Source organism: Osmerus eperlanus, chromosome 2 (genome assembly GCF_963692335.1).
Source record: "Osmerus eperlanus chromosome 2, fOsmEpe2.1, whole genome shotgun sequence".
In the NCBI taxonomy this organism is placed as follows: Eukaryota; Metazoa; Chordata; class Actinopteri; order Osmeriformes; family Osmeridae; genus Osmerus; species Osmerus eperlanus.
Window position 1 is genome coordinate 10,345,369 of NC_085019.1, and position 19,755 is coordinate 10,365,123.

The 19,755-nt window shown below is 46.4% G+C and overlaps 1 protein-coding gene across 3 annotated transcripts; it reads right to left on the reverse strand.

Annotated features, from left to right (window-relative positions):
- Positions 1 to 2,186: 2,186 nt before the first annotated feature.
- axin2 (axin 2 (conductin, axil)) lies at positions 2,187 to 16,779 on the reverse strand. Of its 3 annotated transcripts, none has more exons than XM_062452568.1 (11): positions 16,693 to 16,779; positions 14,037 to 14,965; positions 12,320 to 12,451; positions 9,889 to 9,991; positions 7,893 to 8,033; positions 7,243 to 7,775; positions 6,730 to 6,918; positions 6,268 to 6,486; positions 5,829 to 5,951; positions 4,966 to 5,124; positions 2,187 to 2,586 (listed from the first exon to the last, which is right to left on the reverse strand). In XM_062452568.1, exons 2-11 carry the CDS (start codon positions 14,855 to 14,857, stop codon positions 2,460 to 2,462), a joined length of 2,547 nt encoding a protein of 848 aa, XP_062308552.1. In that variant the 5' UTR covers positions 14,858 to 14,965; positions 16,693 to 16,779; the 3' UTR covers positions 2,187 to 2,459. The 3 variants fall into 3 exon arrangements, with proteins under 3 accessions (XP_062308552.1, XP_062308543.1, XP_062308560.1); XM_062452559.1 differs by lacking the exon at positions 16,693 to 16,779 and adding an exon at positions 16,189 to 16,683; XM_062452576.1 differs by lacking the exons at positions 2,187 to 2,586; positions 16,693 to 16,779 and adding an exon at positions 16,189 to 16,684 and having other exon boundaries at positions 4,995 to 5,124; positions 5,759 to 5,951.
- Positions 16,780 to 19,755: the final 2,976 nt, after the last annotated feature.

The window sequence follows — 19,755 nt, forward strand, 5'->3', positions numbered from 1 at the left end:
CCCTTTACATTCCTGTTCTCTCTTACTATCATCTCTTCCATAGCTACAGCAGGTCTACTTATAGCCTCATTTGGAGAACACACGCTGCAATCAAGACTGGTTGAAAAACACCTCAAGATAACAGGGTGTAGGTACACTGGATGTGGCCATAGTAGGCGGCCAGCCCATCTACAAATTTCACACAAACACACAACAAGCACACGTCTCAAATGTCATTGAGCTTAAACAGGATAATTCACCCCATGCTAAAAGAGCAAACCCTGAACATTTAGTACAGACAGGCACAGGAACAGACAGGTCTGTCTAACCTTGAAAGGCACTTGTTCCTGGCTTTTCCATGCGGTTCACAGGCACACTCTAGCCCAATAACATGGGCATATGATATTGTAAGTCTCGGCTGAGTGGAAGCCACCTGACTTGTTAGAGGAAAAGCTGAAATTATTTTTCCCCCATCAAGGTACAGGATGTAGTAAAATCCAAAATTAAACAGAAATAATATTGATTATTTGGGGGCGGAGTAGTGGAGAAGGGCGGAGTCAAACAGTAAACCAATGAGCCAACCAGCTCCTCATACAACCCCCCACCCACCTAATTAACTTAGACTGGGTAGTTTAATAGTTCCACAACTTAAATTGTGGAACTAGTTTCTGTAAAAATGGGGAAGCAACTGAGGTAGATAAAAAAACGACATGCTCACTGAATCTGCATGGATGAGCCTCACTAAACCACAACAGCAAAGCTCAAATTGAAATTAATTCAACCTCCCTACATCAACACCAGCGATACACCGGCAGATGTTTACAGTCCCTTTTCTCCTAGCTCTCTCACACATACAGTACACACACACACACTGGCTCTGGTGGCGAAATTAATTCTGCATTCATTAATTTCCAACAGGGAGTGAATTAATAGCAGATAATGGGAACAAATTTGGCAAATCATTTTCAGTATCAAGGGGCCACAGTTTATTGGGTGCAGACGGAGAGTGTGTGTCTGTGAGTGAGCATGTTGAATTTAAGTGTGTAAATGAACATACTATCATGATCGGGCATACACACAATCACATCCCTCCCAATACCCCGCCAAGAAAAAAGTGCACATGTTAATTTGAAAAATATATTTTAATAAAGGTTTAACATCTCTTAATAATTACAGTACCGAGGGATATTTCCATTGGAGCTCTGTTAGATACATAATTTACAGTTGTGGATCCCAGACGCCATGAAAATATTATAAAAACGTGATTACTGGATACTAAAAGGCATAAAAATATATTTTTCCAACATAAAGCCCCTTGAGAAAACCAAGGGAGTAAAAGGCCCTGGAAACAGGGCAGAACACGGCATGGAATCCATGTAGGCACAGCTACTGTACTCAGTTAAACACTACGGCCATTGTGTATCCTTATCATCAACCTCTTCCTCCTCTGCTGTGGACATTACAATTAGGTGGAAGTCAAGAGACTTCAATTTGACACAATCAAACACAAGTTATCCATTTGGACATTGCAGAGCTATTGTTGCTAGTACACTATACAGTATGTGGCTTTGTGTATTTCCGCCAGCATTTTTAAGACTTTTAAGGGACTGTATTGGGGCATGACTGAATGACCCTAAAATCCTTCTGTGCAAAGCCAGGGCCACATAAACAAAGGCACTAGGACACAACGTGGTTGGTGGCTTTGAGAGACTTGGGAAATGTCCCAAATGTTGAGGCGTGTTCACTTCCTTGAAGTAGACTCCTCACACCATGGGCCCATCTGGACTGATAAGTACACATACATAGCACCTTGGTAGGAAATACTTTTAGACTTTTAAGGGCATAACTTTAGAACCAGGAAGTCAATCTGATTGGCTAATTTCCTGATAAAGTTTAAGAACAAGGGGAGACTCTTTGCAGTGAGGAAGGCCAAGAAGTTGAATCTTGCCATTTTAATATTGGCGACACCTCCTTATTTTCCAAGCAGCTTGTCCTATCGCAGGACAGTGGGAGGCGGGAGTGAGGGGCTTATTAATAAATAGCAATATAGATCTTTATATATTGACAGAAGCATCATAATATAAACAATGTACACATGTACATGTACACCTGCATATACATAATATATTACACATTTCAGGGTGTTGGCATAGGCAGGTTCAGGCAGGACAGAAGTCAGAAATGTTTATCCTAACCACCCGTTTAGCTTTTCTTTCTTTTTTTTCATAAGTGGTCATTCACCTAGACTGTAGAATGGCATTTCCTGGAAGCTTGCAGTCTGCTTTCTACACTTTGCCATCTTCTGTGCTTCCTGTGTCCAATGAGGGATGTTTGTTAATAGCCCATCTCTCTACTCTTACTCTCTGTGCATTTTCTCTTTTTCTTAGACCAGGGTTCCTTCAATAGACCAGTCCCATTGTTGTAGCTAGCTATATAGATAGAGAGATAGAGAGAGGGGGGGGGGGGTGTTGTGGTCATCTTCAGTCCATCCTTTCCACTTTGCCCAGGATCTTGCCTTCATAGGTAGGCAGGATGCAGCTGTCGTCAGACACCTCCTCAAACACAGCGCCACACTCAAACTCGTCACTGGCCTTCTTGAAGTAGTACCTACAACACAGAGAAGGTGGGTGGGTTAGGGCATGAAACTCCAACCATCAATACCACAGTTAAGAGTAGGACTTTGGTTCACTGGTTGAATCATATTCATGACACATACATTGAAAAGACTTGAAAAAATACATTTGCTTTGTATTAACACATTTTGTGTGTTTCTCTGCTTTCTTGGGTTAACCCATGGGTCCATGGGTTAAGGAAGGCCAAAATAGACTGCTACTGGTGACCTCCAAATGTCGGGGGGCTTCCAGCCTTTGACATCCTGGAGGGGCACCACTGATCTCTCTACTGCTTCAACACCCACTTTACACACACAACCCAGCCACTGGCCAGACCACATGCTGCTACTTAGCAAGGAGTGTTCTATGCTCCTAAAGGGGTTTATCTTAAATAAGGGTCTTTCTTTCTGAACCCTCCCTCTCTCCTTTCCTCCTCCAAGCTTCCCTGGCTAACAGGGGCCAATTAGGCCCCAGCTCAAATGAAGGGCTCCTTTCACAAAGGCTGAAATTTTGGGTGCCTGTGAGTCTGCCTGTCATAACCCCGAGTCACAAGAACACACCCATGCACGCCTACATAAGCACACACACGTCTCCTGGTCTGTGTTTTACTACAAGCAGGGGGAGGAACCCAGGAAACAGACCAATGATGGACAGAGAGTGAGCTAGAGTGAGTGAGAGAGAGACAAAGACAAAGTATTGCTGATCAAATGGGTCAAGGCTCCATCCTAAACTATAGGAAGGGCCCCAGACAATGCTAGAGGGGTGGGGGTCCTCTCGTTAGCCATGACTTCACTAGCTCGGTAATGAAGCCCCCCCATCTCAGAGGAAGAGTACCCAGCAGGGGGGTACTTTAGTCATTAACTCTGTAATGGAAAAATGCCTTGTTTTAGTCCATGTGTGGGGTGTGTGTGTGTGTTGAAATTCCAACATCTTGTCCGTGTGTTTGTGTCAGTGTATGTTTTATGAGAGGAGGCTGACGGAGTCATACAAACAATGCTCATAAAAGAGAGCCCCAGTCTTGAAAACAAACTGCTCGCAGTACGTGCGCCCACACACACACACACACACACACACGGGTGGTCACCTTTAAAAGACACATCCATTTGCAACATAGGAACACTTCACTAAACAAAGAACAGAAGGTCTCCCAACTATCCTTATACGTTTGTCAGAATAATAGGAGTTGTGATTTTTTCAAATACAACAAAAATAAAAGAGACTATAGACAAGAAACCAGACCCCCCCAGATGAGAGCCAGCTTTTTGGGGGTCATCCTTCAGCAAAAAATCTTTGATGGGGTACAGATCAAATGTTCTGCGGGGGTGTGGGAGAGAGATAGAGAGCCGTCTTTCCATTGGAACACGTTTTATGTGTCAGTCTTGGAAGCTCGACTGTGCAGCAGCAGCAGCAACATCTGGCACCAATACTGTCTGGCAGGGCCTCGCTGTACTGTTCTTTGTTGAACGACTGCCATGTTTGAAAGACCCAACTCCACACACTCCCTCTGACTGCAAGCCGAGGCCTACTGCACCTCCTCAACATGGGGGTAGGAGGAGAGAGGGAGGAGCAGGACGAGGGGGAACTAGGGGAGAAGGAAACATATACCTCAACAGGGGGGTCTTTACCTTCACACTCAAAGGTCTAGGGGTGAAGTACACAGTAAGCAAATGGATACAATGTGTGCCAAATCCTGTCCTTCTTGGCTTTGAGGGAAAAGCCCACCCATTGGCCTACTGTGTCCACATACTTGTTCTGAGGAGACACTCCCCATCATAGGCCTGCTGGCATAGTTTCCTACACTCACCGACAAAACAGGGTTGGCTGCATGTGAGCTACCAGCCAGTAGCTTCATTAACAGGACTGACGGGTCCAAATCAAACATGGCTGAAATTCAACTACTGGGTCAAAACGCTGACTGAAATGTGAGTTGTGGATTTCAGGAAACTCACTCGAAGTCTCCCTCAAACAGACGACCCCTGATACCGTCGGTAAAGAATTTGCACGCTGGCCATTTGTATGAGTGTTTGTTGGTAAAATTAAAGGTCCAGAGCTTCAAAGCCATGCGTATTAAGTGTATCCATGAAAATCAATACCAGATGTGACCAAATCGGCCGAATTCTAACTCTGCTCCTCCCCCTTCCCCTCTCCAGCACTCCCATCCCCCTCGGCCTGCCCGCTCTGCTTAACTATGAACAGAGGAAGGTGTGCGCACATGCACATGCACACACACAGTTGATGCTGCTGCTGCTCTAGCTGTAGATGCTTTGCTGTAAAACTAGACTTCATACGAGTTTTCCTTTCTACATTCTGTAAACCTGTGTGTGAGTTTTAATTTGTGTTGCGTGTGAGACTTATGTGCACATCTGGCACGCACCTGTAGTTGCCCTTCTTGCGCAGCTGTTCCTTGAAGTGTCCCAGTGTGAGGCAGTGGGTCTTCATGCTCCTCCGGTACGGGATCTCCTCACCACAGAAGAAGTACGTCACCACCGTTTCGCCTCCCGCCAAGCCCGCTGGCCGCCGTGATTCCCTGGCTCTGAAAAAAGAGAGAGACAGAGAAAGAGACAGTGAACACCGATGAGCACACACACACACACACACACACACACACACCGGTATCTGTGCTACAGTGCAAAGCCTAATGAAGAGAATCAGTCACCCGGGTTATACTAAAGACAGATTTGAAAAAGAGCAGGCCTTAAATTGACCTCAACCAGGACATGCTGACAGGAAAGGTAGATTATGTGCCTGGCATTCCTACTAATAGGTCATGTTTCAGCCAGAGAGTGAGAAGGACGAGGAAGAACTACAGCCTTGGTGTCCACAACTTCTTTGTAGTGTGTGACCCAGTGTTTTGTGTGTGTGTGAGTGTGTGAGGAACTGGAAGGGGGGCAGTATATAATCCATTCCCCTTTAGCGGTATCCAAGGCTTTGTAGCGCTGCTTCAGAGCAGCACTAGAGCTAGCCTGTTAGCACAAGCCAGCTGGCAGGACTAAAGGTCAGCCAATTAAAAAATGAAAGAGGGGCCACAGTCAGGTGGCTTCGGCCACACTTCACTCACACACACACACTCTTAAAAGTCCCTTGTCCAAAAAGAGACCACCCTTGTCAGCTGCTTTACCGTGTGTGTGTGTCTAAGTGGTAAGAGGAGTTTAAAAAGGGTGAAGTACACTGATAAGATGGAATTAGGGCTGAGAGGAGGAGCAGAGAGGAGGACAGGAGAGGAAGCACTGGGCGTACTCTTCTGATTGGAGGCCAGGGCAGAGGGCGGGACCAGATTGGTGGTGTGTCAGTGGGGTGAGGCCCCCGCTTTGGACAGGCACTAGGTGGCTCCTCTCTCTCTGAAGGCTTGACGTTGCATGCCTGATGCAAAGGGAGGACAGGAGAAGGAAACATTCTGGTTAATTAAGTCTCTCTAGATGTCAGCATTGCACATCTAACACTTGTAATCAGCCAATGACACTGTGCACTACACTACCGACAAGGCTTAGCATGGATACTCTTCATACTGAAGAGAATGACCACGCTTCCTCATTCAAGGGAACCTGCGGCAGCCCTTACATGCATACAGGGCTTTAAGCCACTGACAGGGACCACAGTGATCACAATATGGATGTCAGTACAGTGCGTTAGTCCAATGGAAAGACTTAAGCACTTAAGTGAGTGTTTGTACACCTACCTCTGCTTGGGGGGCTTGGAGACCTCTTCCAGGCGCCGCCGAGCTTCCTCCAACTGTGCCAGGGTGTTGGGTGGGGGCAGGGGGGGCATGGCCGGGTCCTGGACGAAGGGGTGGGCAGGCTGGTGGCTCCTCAAGTGGGCACAATTACCCCCGCCGCCCCACGTATGGGTCTGCGAAGAGGAGGCACCAACGCCATATGACTTCTTAGTGCTCTGGGTGCTGCAGGGGTGGTGGTGGGGGGGGGAAACAGACAATGGGGTTAGAAAATACAAGTGTGGGACGATGGGAAATGTAGTTCACGGTGAGGGTTGCGGTAATAGGTTCTGAGTATTTGTAGTTCAAGATATTCTGAAAGCTCTTGTGGAACATGCCTGTGAGAAGACATGGTGGGGGAATGCGGTCAAACACACAGACAGACGGAAACAAGGACAGACACAGCCGAAGGGACAGGCCTGGTCTCACCTGTGGGACTTGTGCTTGCCCTGGCGCTCACTCTCCAGGATCCACTGCCACACGTTCTGGGAGCGGTCAGCACTGTCTGTGGGCAGCAGCAGGAGGGGGGGGGCGCCATCGCCTCCGCAACCCGGCGCCACGTCCTCCCCTGCCCCCAAGAAACACGTGCGTCTGGACAAAGAACTGGACCGTCTGGAGCTGAAGAGACAGAGACACGGTAGTTGGTTAGTCTGTGGGCCGCGGAAAACACCGGGAATATCCTTCTTGAAGCTTCTTTAGAAGAGAGGAAAACATGGTGGTGGTGAGGAGAGAGAGGAAAGGTAAAGGGGCTAACAGACTTAAAGAACTTGAATTTCCTGCAAGAGGCAATTTGGCATGGCACAGAACAGTAGACATAGTAGATGTGTAAAAGCACATCAGACAACAACAACAATCCGAGGTAATCTACAGCGGCCATTATAAATATTATCGTACTCCAGACTGGACATTCAAGGTGGACAGTAATAGTAAATAAAAACTCACCTTGCACTGTCGGCGCTGCTGCCGCCACACATCTCTCGGCCCAAGCTGCGGCTGCGCTGGCATGACTGACCCTCGCTCCCCGTGGGGCCCAGGCACTGCACCCGGAGTGCCGCCTCCTTCTCGATTTGCTCCTGGCTCTTGGGCCCAGCGTGGTGGTGGATGTAGTGGTGGTGGATGTGCTTGGTGCTCTGCCTGCTAACCAGGGCCCTTCCTTGGCCTAAGGCTGATGGGAAGGCCCCTAGGCTGGGGCTGAAGCTGGAGCAGGCCCCAGGAGAAGCATGGGCTTTGATTCCCGGCTCTCCCCGGAGAGGAGGCCTGTGCTCTGGGGAACGGGAGCGGGGGGAATGGCGGGCAGGGGCCGCGGGGGATTGGCAGCCGGGGGTTTTGAGGACGCGGGAAAGGTGCTCGTCCAGGATGGCCTGGGGGTCCTCATCAGTGTGGCCCGGGGGGAGGAGAGCCAGGGGGTGGAAGTGGGGAGAGAGAAGCAGGGGGATACTGCCGGATGACAGCTCAGCTTCATCCCTCTCTTCCTCCTAAAAAGAGACAGACAACAGGAGAGACCAGTCAGTGAAGACACCTCCCTAAATGACACGAAAAAGCAGAAAGATGTTTTGACATGTCCATAAACATTCACACGTGCACACACACACCTCCTGAATCTGCTGCAGCCTCTCTTCCAGGGAGCTCATGGTTTCCTGCTCTCTCTTCAGCCTCTCCAGACGGGCGATGAGCTGGGCAGCAAAGACCGCAGGCTGCACAGGAGGCATCTCCTGAGGAGCTCGCCTTGTACGCTACAGAGAGAGAGCGAGTAGTGGGGGAAGATGGATAGAGAGAGAGGTTGGAAGAGAAGGAGAAGAGGGATATACAGAGAGGTGGGCGGAGGAGGGAGATGAAGGAAAAAAACGTGAGTTGCTGTGAAACGGACGAGGGTGCACGCTCCGTCTTCCACCTCTGTCCCTCCTGTTGAGTGTTCTTTCTCTCTCTCTCTCTCTCTCTCTCTCTCTCTCTCTCTCTCTCTCTCACTCTCTTCCTCTGCCACCCCTTCCTCTTGTTTCTCCTCCTTGCCCCTCATCTCTGCTCCCTCCTCACACAGCCCATGTCCTCCTCCTGTGCCCATGCTGACACTGGTCTGGCAGCATCCCCTCACCCAGTCGGTCACACTCTGAGGTGCCTTGACGGGGGGGGGGCGCTGACACTCTACCCTCCTCATACCCTCTCTGTAACGCCACTGTGCTGTCGGCGGGCCGCTTCTGAAGTCTGCTCACTTCAAAGGGACCCCTCGTCAAATATCAAACAATCACTAGGGAGCAAGGGAGGACGGCAGGGGAGAGGGAGGGGGACACCATGGCTTTACATCTAGAAATAAAAAAGTCACATATTGACGGGAGTGGGAGGGGGATTAAGAGGGTAGAAGTTAAGATGGGGAGATGTGCACAGGCAGCAGGAGAAAAAGAGAGGGAGGGGTAGAGAGAAGAGTGAAATAGGGATCAGAGGAACTGAGGTAATTTATTTTCTCCTTAGCATGCTGGGCACCTTTGAGGTACAGTGGCGACACTATCCCCGTGTGTGCGGGTGCACGCACATGTGTATCCTTTTACCATTAGCATTTTTGCACTGAGCCTTTCTTGATTTAACTTTGGGGTTTTTTTGGGGGGGGGATCCCTTTGTAGGAGGGATGAAGAGAAGAAAATAGATACAGAGGAAAGAAAGAGGGGCTGACTGATGTGGCCTGGGGCTGGTGCACCATGGGAATGGCAGCCATTGCCAAACCATGGGAGGGAGGACAACAAGGGGTGAGAGAGAGAGGGAGGGAGGGGGGAGAGAGAGAGTGAGTGAGAAACGGTAATACAGACACAGTAACTGGAGATATATAGAGAATATGGAGTGCCAGGATCAGACTGCAACAGTGTTGAAAAGAAAGTTGAATTTCCCCTCTTATTCCCTACATTTCATCCGTCTCTCCAACTGAAGTTCACCTTTTCTGAAGTCCTCAGCTCCCCAACACCCCCCCACCCTCCCAACAAGAGCTCACATGACACTCTCAAACTCTTCCCTTACATCCCTCGTTTTGGGGGGGGGAGAGTGAGAGCGGGTAGGAGAGCAAGAGGATGGATGGGGGGTGGGGGCATGGTGTAGAAAAAAAGGGGTCAGCGCTGTTGGAAGTTGTCACTTTCCTGTGCTCTGCCTCCATTCATCCTCTGATCAAAGCAGTGTGTGTGTGCGTGCGGTTGATTTCCAGGAGCCCCCAGGATAAAGCAGTGAGATCTCCCCCATCTCTCCCCATTCTCTGTATTTACTTCATCACTGTGGAGAAAGTCTGGTGTGTTTACAACGCAGAGTGATAAACAGCTTAGAAGCCTGGCTCCCGCAGACTTCAAGGAACCTCGTGGGGGGTGTTGGTGACACCAAAGATAGCAAGGGGTGGTATGTCTACGATGTGTGTGTGTGTGGCATGTGTGTAGTAGGGTCTTTGACATCTGCTTCGCTGTCTGATCTTTGTTGTTCTCTGTGTTGAATGGAGGATGTGGAATACAGTTGGTGGTACTATACTTAGAAGAAGCATAACACTTGAAGAGTCTAAGGAAATAATTATGTTCTCGGTTCCCAGATTTGTTTTAAGTTGTGTGTGTTTGTGTGTCTACTTACAGGGAAGGCAGGTAAGGAGACTTGGCTGTTCATCCTCATGTTACGCTGCATCTCTCTCTGGAGATGTTTCTTAGAGGCCAGCTTGTATGGAGGGATGCCGTCTCTGGGAGAAGAGGGGGGGGGGGGGGGAGGGAGACCACACAGGTCACTCCGTCAATCAAATACACAAGTTAAACCCACATAACCAATCCGGATGCATCGTATTAGCTGCCTAGTAGGCAAACTATATTACATTGAAACACAATCAAACCATAACATTACTTAATTTTAAAGTAGTGGGGGAGGGGGCATGAACATGATTCAATACATAAGAATCCTGTTCATATGTGACTTCTTGATTCATGCTAAAATGTGAAGCTGGGTTTGTATAAAGATCTGTAATTTTTTGGAGCATGTTTGTTCTACAACATAAACCATAATGCCCACTACTTTAAAAGTTAAGTAATGTTATGGAGGGGGCATTATGGTTTATGATGTAGAACAAACATGCTCCAAAAAATTACATATATATATTAGGGTAAAAATGCTCTGAAACATAGCAGTAATCTTCTTTACCTTGGCTCTGACAACTAAGCCACCATGCAGTCAAGCCAAGTCTCCTATCTTTCCCCCCAGCCAAACTGCTGTGTTCCCGGTGACCCAGCCCAGCCCAAAGTGCACTCTTTGGCGGGATATACATATACATCTCTACATACACACACACATATAGATACACATACACACATATATATATATATATATACACACTTTACTGTTGCTTTGAAATCTCACAGTCGTACGCCCTCCCCCTCACCGCTCCAATCTTCATTTGGCAAGCAGCACTAGTCATCCTCTGATCTCTGCACATCAAAAGGCTGGTTTGTAAGATAAGGTAATGTTTGAAGTTGGCAGCTGCATTCCCCGGCGTCCAAGCAAATCCATAAATAAGATACAAGTCAAATCTTAACACCCCCCCCCTCCCTTCCCTATTCTCTTCTTTTCTGTTCTTTATCTGTAAATGAGATTCACATGTTTGCTGGTGTGTGTGTGTGTGTGTCTGGGGCCCTTTTAACCATCCCTAGAAGAAGAGGAAATATTGTAATCAAATGGATGGAGCCGACATAACCAGGAAACGCTTTACCGGCTGTTTAACGTTGCTTTTGTCTCAGTGCGCACAAAGTACAGTGTGTGCATGCAGGTCTGTGGCCCAGCAACAGTGGAGGCTCGAGGCTATCTCGATTCCCTGGGCTCTGATGTGGGCCGTCTACAGATATGCCCCAGCACTGAGACTCCACATCATAAAACTGTTTATGGCGGCCATATTACGCTGTCACTGCTCCTATGGCTGTAAAGATACTCTTTCCTCTCTGTGTTCCGGACACTGACTTGTTTTTTTCGCTTGCTCATGCTTCCCTTGCCATTGGGATGACATCATTGCACGGTGACTACCAGGGACCTTGACCTGAGATTGTCATGTTCCCTTTACAGCATTGGGTGGCCCTAAACTGTGATGGCTTCAGGAGAATTATCACAAGGGTAACAAATAACTTTTTATGAAGGCTGAACTACCCTTTATCGAATCAGCGAGGACTGATGAGTCTGTAAACCAGTAGAGCCCCACAATTCAAAACCCAGCTTTGACATTCTCAAACAGCTGAAAAAGAACCAGATCCTAAGTGAACCTACATTCTGTACTCGCCTACACCTGGGCTGGTTGCCTGGTCGGGTTATTTTTTGTCAGTGGCCATGTCAGTCTAGCCTGGCTCTGCCCTCCTATGTACTTCCGCTCAATTTTCATTTTGCTTCTGTACTAGGTTTGGGCTTTCGGTATGAGTCGGGTTTTACCAGAAATATTTTTGGCAGTCCAATCAGCGAACAGAGAACAAAGGGAGTGGCTGAGAACGATGACGTTGATGTCACGCCCTAGTTTGAGTTGTAGTTCAGTAATGGCGGCGGAGAAAGGTGCAAGCGAAGCCATTCGGTCTGTTGTGGTAACGCTGACGAATATCCAGAAGTTAGAACGGGAGCAAGAACAATCTTTGTTGAGTTTTGTTGGTGGCCATGATGTTGTGGCCCTCCTCCCCACGGGGTTTGGGAAAAGTTTGATTTTCCAGCTAGCTCCGTTAGTGGTGAAGGAGTTGGCTAAGGCGAACACTAGCAATTGGTTATGGCAGATCCAGACTGGCTCTGGGCATATCCAATAGTTTTAAACTTCAACAGAGTCCCCGCCTTCAAGGAAGTTAACGCTTGTCAATGGAGCGATCCCAGACTCTCTGTACAAATGAAATGTACGAGAGTCTGGTTAGGACCAGGCTAATGTCAGTCCCCTGTCATTCACAACTGAGTTTGAATGCAATATCCCACTGTTCCCCAAAAATAACTTCTCAAAACCCCATTTAAACTGTAAACACCGTTTCGCGTGCAGACCCACAGCGTGATGAGGTGAACTTACATACTGCTGTCGGTCATCGACATGGAGTCGTCTGTCATGGCGTCGCTCGACGCCTCACTGTCATTGGTGCTGGTGGCGGGGGCGAAGGAACCTACGTGGTAGGGGTTCCCAGTGTCCCCTCGTCTGTACGACCTGGTGGTCAATGCAGGACACACTGGGTTATTTACAATGAAGTTACACTGTTTGATAAGATTTTCTACTCACGATTGGTCAATATGTGTTTGTTATTGTGTGTGTGTGTTTAATGACTGTTTCCACCAAGGCCCAGGGCTTGAGGAATGCGACCGGCCCCAATTTGGGGTTTTCACCACCTTTCATAGGTCTCCCTCCTTCCTTCTGACTACCAAGAGGACGACAGCTCTGAGTGTGTGTGATGGCCCATGACACTTTGACAAATTTGATTTCAACTGTTTACAGCTTCCGTTGTTCCCCTCAAACATATACACTTCCTAAGCAAACTCTCCATGCACCCCTACCACCCTCTCTCTTTCAAGCAGGCTGTTATGCATTCTTGCCATGGCGAGATAGAGAGACAGACAGACAGAAAAAAGGAAGTGTGAGAGTGTCAGAATAGAAAAAGGGGGAGAGGGGGCCTCTTTATGAACAACGAGAGAAGAGAGAGAGTGCGAGCGAGCGCGAGCGAGAGAGAGCGAGCGAGAAGAAAAAAGAGAGAGAGAAACCCAGCATGACTAAAGCTCGAGGCCCCAACTCCAACCTGACCTTCAGAGGGGCTCGCAGAGCCAGGTATTTTGCACAGCTGGCCCTCACATTCTTCCCTCCATCCGTCTTCCCCTAACCCCCAATTCATTCTCTTTCTCCCTTTCTTTTTCTTTCTTTTATGAGGAACCTCCCCACTTCCCATTCTACACCACCCCATTTTTTTCTTCCTTTACCTCTTCTCCCTTTAAAAGTAAACTTAAAACATCCCTGAGTCATCAAAAGGGAGACACAAAATTACAGTGGGGAAAGAGCAGTTTCAGGGTGAAAAGGAAAAATGTTAGGGGGAGAGAAACAGGTTCTCAGTTGTAGCTGCCGCCTCTGGTGAGAATACTCGCTACAAAATTATCTTTTGTTGAGAATGACCTGATTCAGATGAAGAAGGAGGAGACAGAACGGAGAAATTAGTTCCACATGCCTGGGTTGAAAACACTTAAAAGGAGGAAGAGGTTCTGAAATAGCAAATAATGCATGCATGAAAGAGAAATCCAAACTAAATCAATATCTCAAACTGAATAGAACCAGCGCCATGAAAGTAGACAACATGACAAAAATCAGGGATGACGCATAAAGTAGCAACAGTGTCATCTATTATTATTCTGGCTGGGGCTGAGGCCAGGGCCGCTCAGTGAACTTCCCTTGGAAGACGATCCCTCTATCTCCAGAACTATTTCAAAGCTCCGGAAACTGAAGCAAGCCAGTGGAGTGTGCGCCAGCAGAGGGCTGCTCTACACAGTAATACTCATGTCAGTGTGTGTGAGAGAGAGAGTAAGTAGGAGGGGGGGGGGGGGGGGGTCAACCTCTCCCACCAAGTTAACGCAATCCATGTGAGAGGAGAACGCATTGATATGGAAACGAGCCAACTGGTATTATAAGCATTCAGTCCAATTCATTCTAGTATGCTATTCAGTGGTTGCTTTCGGTTCTTTAAATAAATGCACTTTTCTTGTCATTTACTACGACCACCCTCTCATTGATGAAAGATGTTAGACGGGCTTACCTGTACCCTTTTTCAATCACCTCCACTGTTCTTAGTGCCACTGTCGCCCTCAGCGCTTTTGCGGATAGTCCAACAACGGAAGCCAGTGCTTTGCCTTTGAAGTCATTACAACTCCACTCCTCTTCCTCGTTGAGTGTGGGTAGGTAGCCACACACCAGTTTCAAACTGCCTAGTCCATTGGGGTTAGCGTGACTTGGATTCTCTGCCCCGGTCCTCACGTACTCGAGATATATGTCAGAGATCAAAAACATTTGGTAGGCATTCTCCTCCATGGTAGCTTGGATCTCGGTCTGTGCCTGGTCAAACATCGCCGAGTCTATTTGTTGCTTCTTTATATTATCCCGAATGAAAGTTTTAGTCGCAGGCTTAAGCTGCTTGGCGACTATACTGCTGTTTTCGATATATCGCTTGTAAATTGCTTTGGCAACGCGCTGCGTTTTGGTATCCTTGAGGTCCATTTGCCTGAAACCGTTGCAGGCGAACCAAAAGTCTACAGTGTCAACACATTTCTCCCGCTCCAGGAATGTCCTAAACAGATGAGCTCCGTCTTGATCCCCAAGTAGAGAATGCAAAGACTTTGTCCATCGGGCAAGCGGCGAATCCGGGGAGGCACTCCCCTCGGGCTCCCCAAGTCCATCCTCGTTTCTCCTCGCACTGGAACCGGGAGAAGCAAACAGAACTGATTTGGTCGTACCCTGGGGTCTCATCATTGCGAATTTGCCAGGATAGCAGGGCGCCTCGCCCTCCTCCCCCGGGACCGGAGGACGAGGAGCATCCTCTCTAAAACTAGTGGCAATGTGGTCCGTAAGCGCCCGGCTCATGGCTCCTGAGGCAGCAGAAAAAGCCTGTGTTGTCCTTCCTCGGAGCTCTACTGTAAAATCTCCTCACTCTCTTATGTCAGCGGGGGAGCGTCTCTTCCCGTCCTCTCTCTGAAACATAAAGTATTGATCTAATCAAAACCAGAACCGCCCCAACTTCAAAGGGAGACAAGCAACAAAAAGTATTTTCGGGCCCCAAATGTGACTTTCAAAAATGTCGACTCGGTAGATAAGAGGAATAGTGGGCTACACGGTTTTACATTGGCTAAATAACGATTCGAGTTTTCTCCAAGCAGTCTTGTCATATCTTATACAAGTGTTCATTGAAATAACATTACATTAAAAGATTAATACTGACTTCACAAGCATAATGGATCAAAATCATTCTCATTAAAATAGTTGGATTTGACTCTCATATGAAACAAAATACACGGATAGGGCGGCCATCAAGAGAAGAACCGTCTGAATTAAATTCAAGTATCAATGAGTTACACTAGACATGTGTGCATTCCAACAGAGATTGATAAAGCACTTGTATAGTCAAAGATAATCTCCACAAAAGGACAGTATACAACAACGGGGAACATCAACATAAATCCACCAGTAGGCAGCTTTAACCAACCTTGAATCACTTTGTTATACATTAGGGTATAAGTGACTATACTACACGTCCATAAAAACACACCCTGAAATATACTGGGGCTTTGAAAACGTGTCCAAAGAGAGACACACAGCCTACAAATCGAAAAGGGACCAACAGAAAAGCTCAGTTGTCACAAGAATAACGGACGTACATGTGGTCATCGTGTTTAAAAAGACGATATATTCAATGCTAGTCCACATTAGAGAATGAACCACGCAAATTGTGTAGCCTACTTCCATTGATTTAAAGATACATTTGCCGATCAATTTAAATCCATTAGTTAAGCTAGGCTACGTTTAACTAGCCAACGGTCTTATCAATGGATAAGTTGTGCAATTTACAAAATTGAAATTACAACGACGTCTTTAAATGTGCTATTCATAACTCAAGACAGCATAGCCAAAGCCTATTTGTATTGTTCATTGCACCGAGTGTTAAAATAACCACTAAGTTTGCTTGAAATTCTCAGATCTCTTGGAGAAAAGCATTCCGCAAAAGTAGCCAACTGTAGTGATGAACACTAAAACTCAAAAAGCAGTGAAGTGAACAAATACGCGTATGATCAAACTGTTTGTTTTTGTTGTATGTATAACAAACGAAAATGAAGCTAAAATACTTCAAAGCAAATCAACAGCACATCAAAGGAACTTCAATTGGGCCAGCGCGCGAGTAGCACAATCTTATAACATACCATCGATCCATGAGTTCGGTCTTCAAGTCTCTAGTTTCTCATCCACAATAAAAAATATCACGATTTTTTGTCCCACGACATGTTGCTTTACACTCCGATGTGTTTCGAGTTAGTTACAGAAAGAATAATATTAGTGACTTGCAAAAGGAAAAAACGTCTGTTTTCCCCTTTTCTGTCCAAACGTTTTCAGGTTGCCATGCCATACGGTGAGTTTCTCCTGTAGGCTATTCCAATACGTACTGAGCTCAGGGTATACCAGCGTACTTCAAAGTAAGGAACCGACAGCCTAGTCCCGAAAGCTACATAAAAAACAAATTCTCTCTGTACGCCTCTTTAAAAACAGAACCGCAGGATCTGATCGGTCGATACTCAGTATTGAATCAAAATTGTATTTGTTAAAGGGGTGAGGTTGCTTGACGACAGAGTATAATACATTTTTTTTTAAAACGTAGATCTTTACCAGTGATTTTACAGATCGCAAAGTTATTACAAAGTTGCAAGGACCTTATCAAAGACAAGCAATCTTGAGCCAACTCCCCGAGGCTTTGGAACGTCAGAAGTAACTGATCTGCCGCCCCAATAGCATTATCCCTGCAATCCCTCTGTTGCTACATAAACTTTAAAGACACAGGCCTCTTTTTTTCATTTTAAGATTCACATAGTTTCAAAATTACAAGATGCACCGCTGTGTAACTCTGACATATAGAAATAAAAAAACATGAAAAAAACAATGCCAAATAAATGTTAAAGTTAAATTCTACTAGAGTTAAAATGTATGCTTTTAAATAGAAATCCCAACATAGGCACACACATTTCACAGCTCAGATATCGAGACCTTTGATACTGGAGTAGGTTATTACACACATAAAAGTCATTTTCACAACCCAACAATAGGGATATCTTTCTCCTGAAAGACAGCCATGTTATGCGGGAAACAGCAGACCATAAGTTTCCTCTCCTCCCCTTTAGTATTAATGTTCTGCTTTGTGAAGCACACTAGAGGAATAGAAGATGAGGTAACAAGGAGTGAAAAGTCTGTGAACGTTCAGCCATTTAAGCAACATACACTCGAACAACAAGTCATCTGTGGATGTTGTTTTACCCTACACAGTAGACAGTAGTGTCAAAGACATCTGGATTTTGAAACAGCCTAATTGTATCTCTCCAGGGCTCAATAAGTAATGGAGCTGCTAAATACACAGTCAAATGAAGAGTGAAGGATAGTCCCTTTGTGTCTGAATGAATCTAGTTATCACTTCGGTGAACCTTACATTCCAAACAGAATAGACTAAATTAGCTCTTATTGCTTGATTTTAGTTTTTTTATGCTCTATCATTTTGCCTGTGTTAATAATGTGCTTGCTCAGAGCCCAAGAGAGTGCAACATACCTGAGCTTGGTAATCATGTATTACATACAAATGAATTATTACCCATGAATGTTGGCACTCAAAAAAGCATGAACACCATGTCATATCTTCTACCAGCCCTACATTTCTTGAAAGTGATATGATCCCAGTGCTACCAAGCTATCTAATGCCAACCAAACAATGTCATCCTTTGTTTATATTAGAGGGAGGGGGTGACCTCTGACAATAAACACAGAGGTAAAACCATCTCTATGGATACGCTCAGACCCCCTGCCGTTACTGGGGGCCAGTTGGGCCCTTGTGTCCATCTCAGGGTCTTTGATATGGCAGGGGGGCTCCTAGGAGGGGTCGTGCCTTCTGGAAAACTTCTGAGACTGACCCCAGACCGTGACCTGGCCAGGAGCAGGGGTGTCCAGGCCTATAAAAGAAGCCATACAGAGGAGTGTGTGTATGTGTAGGGGGTTGGGGTTGGAACATCAGGGATTATGGTTGGAGGGAGAGGTTAAGGGGCATAAGTGTGTGTCTGTTTGTGAAGATATTATTACAGGGACAGATTACATCCAGTCAGCTTCCAGAGGACAACATAAAGACAAAGACTGTACATCACTTCTAGTTAGTTTACTCCCTGAATGCTGTTTGTGTATCGTTGTTCTGACTATGCCTGTGCGGCATAGAATTCAAACTATCCGTCAAATCACAGTCTGATATTGAACATGGATGATACATTAATTTCAGATGTAAAAAAGAGTGCAGTGCTTGAACGAGACTTTACGGCAGTGGTATATTACATCCTGAGCAGCCTTGACCCTGTCATAACCCATGCTACTGACCACCATAGCAACATCGTAAACACTCTTAAGGAGAGAGTAAGTGAATGTGTGTGTGTCTGCGCTTCTTTCGCCACAGTGCTGCAGCCCTGTGATCAGTAACTGCTCTCAATAACCGTATTGTCTGCTGCTCCTTTCAGCTTGGGGTTAAGCTCTTAGCAGCGCCCCTTTGAAGTGCTCATCCCTTTATCTGCAGCCAGAGCCAAGAATTTTTGGGGAGGACAATGGAAAATGAAACCAAGAGGGAAGCTTATGACAATTATCAACCAAGGAGGGGAAGTGCGAATGTCCGTTTGGAGAGAGGGATCAGAGAGAGACAGAGAAGGACAGTGGAAAGGCTCCAGACACAGTTTTTTCCAGTTTGTTTGGTGTGAGACAACCACTCCATAGAGCAAATTGAGTCTCTGTCTGTAAAAGGTAACAAGATCAGAACAATTACCCCCCCGTCCCCCAACACCCCACCCATGAAGTAAGTATATGATGAGGGGAGGGGGACACGTGTAGATGACAGGTGGCTAGAGGAGGGAGGAATGAGAAGAAGAGGGACAGAATAGAGAAGAAAAAGGAAGAGAGGAAAAGTGCAGTTGTCAGCAGAATCAGATGTCATACAGAGAGGCTGGAGAAGATACAATTAGAGTGTGGAGTTAAGAGGGTCTTTGAAGTTGGACATGGTGTATAATACCCTTAAAGTTAAAGAGGAGCAACAATTCAGCAGCTTGTTATGGGGCTGTTTTGGAGGAGGGAAGGGGCTTCTTGTTAAAAGGTTCAATTTATGGGAAATAATAATCGTGAAATAATGAAATCTTTCAACCTGAGATGGCCTCTGAAGGATTGCCTCCATCCAAGCATATGTAGAGTGGGAGTTCAACTACTACCTGTGCATTCTGATGTTAAAAAAGGGTGGTGAGAGGACAGAGATAGAGGGGAAAGAGAAAACAAGTTTGAGAAATATTGACTGGGGTTGGGGGGAATAACAGAGGAGCTGGAAAAACAGTGAGAGGAAAGTAAAGAGATAGGGGGAAAGAGAGAGAGAAATATAAAAAGAAGGGGAAGAGAAGAAAGAGAGACATAAAAGAGAAAGGGGGGCGAGTTGGGTTGTTGAAGGTTATTTACTGGTCTTTTTTAACCCTTTAATCCCATTTTGCGCTTGACTTTCAAGTCTATCAATGTATAGAAACAATGTCGGATGCACATCCTAATCCCTTTTGGGCCATGAAACTCTCTCCTCTCCCATGGTAATGACTCTCATTTCCTCAGCTACAGTCTGACAAAGACAGAGACCATACTGGGCCAGTATGTCTCCAAGAGGATGCGCTAGAAAGGACAGCTATGGAGCAGTCTGGTATGTGGCTTTCAGAGCAAACCAGTGGTTT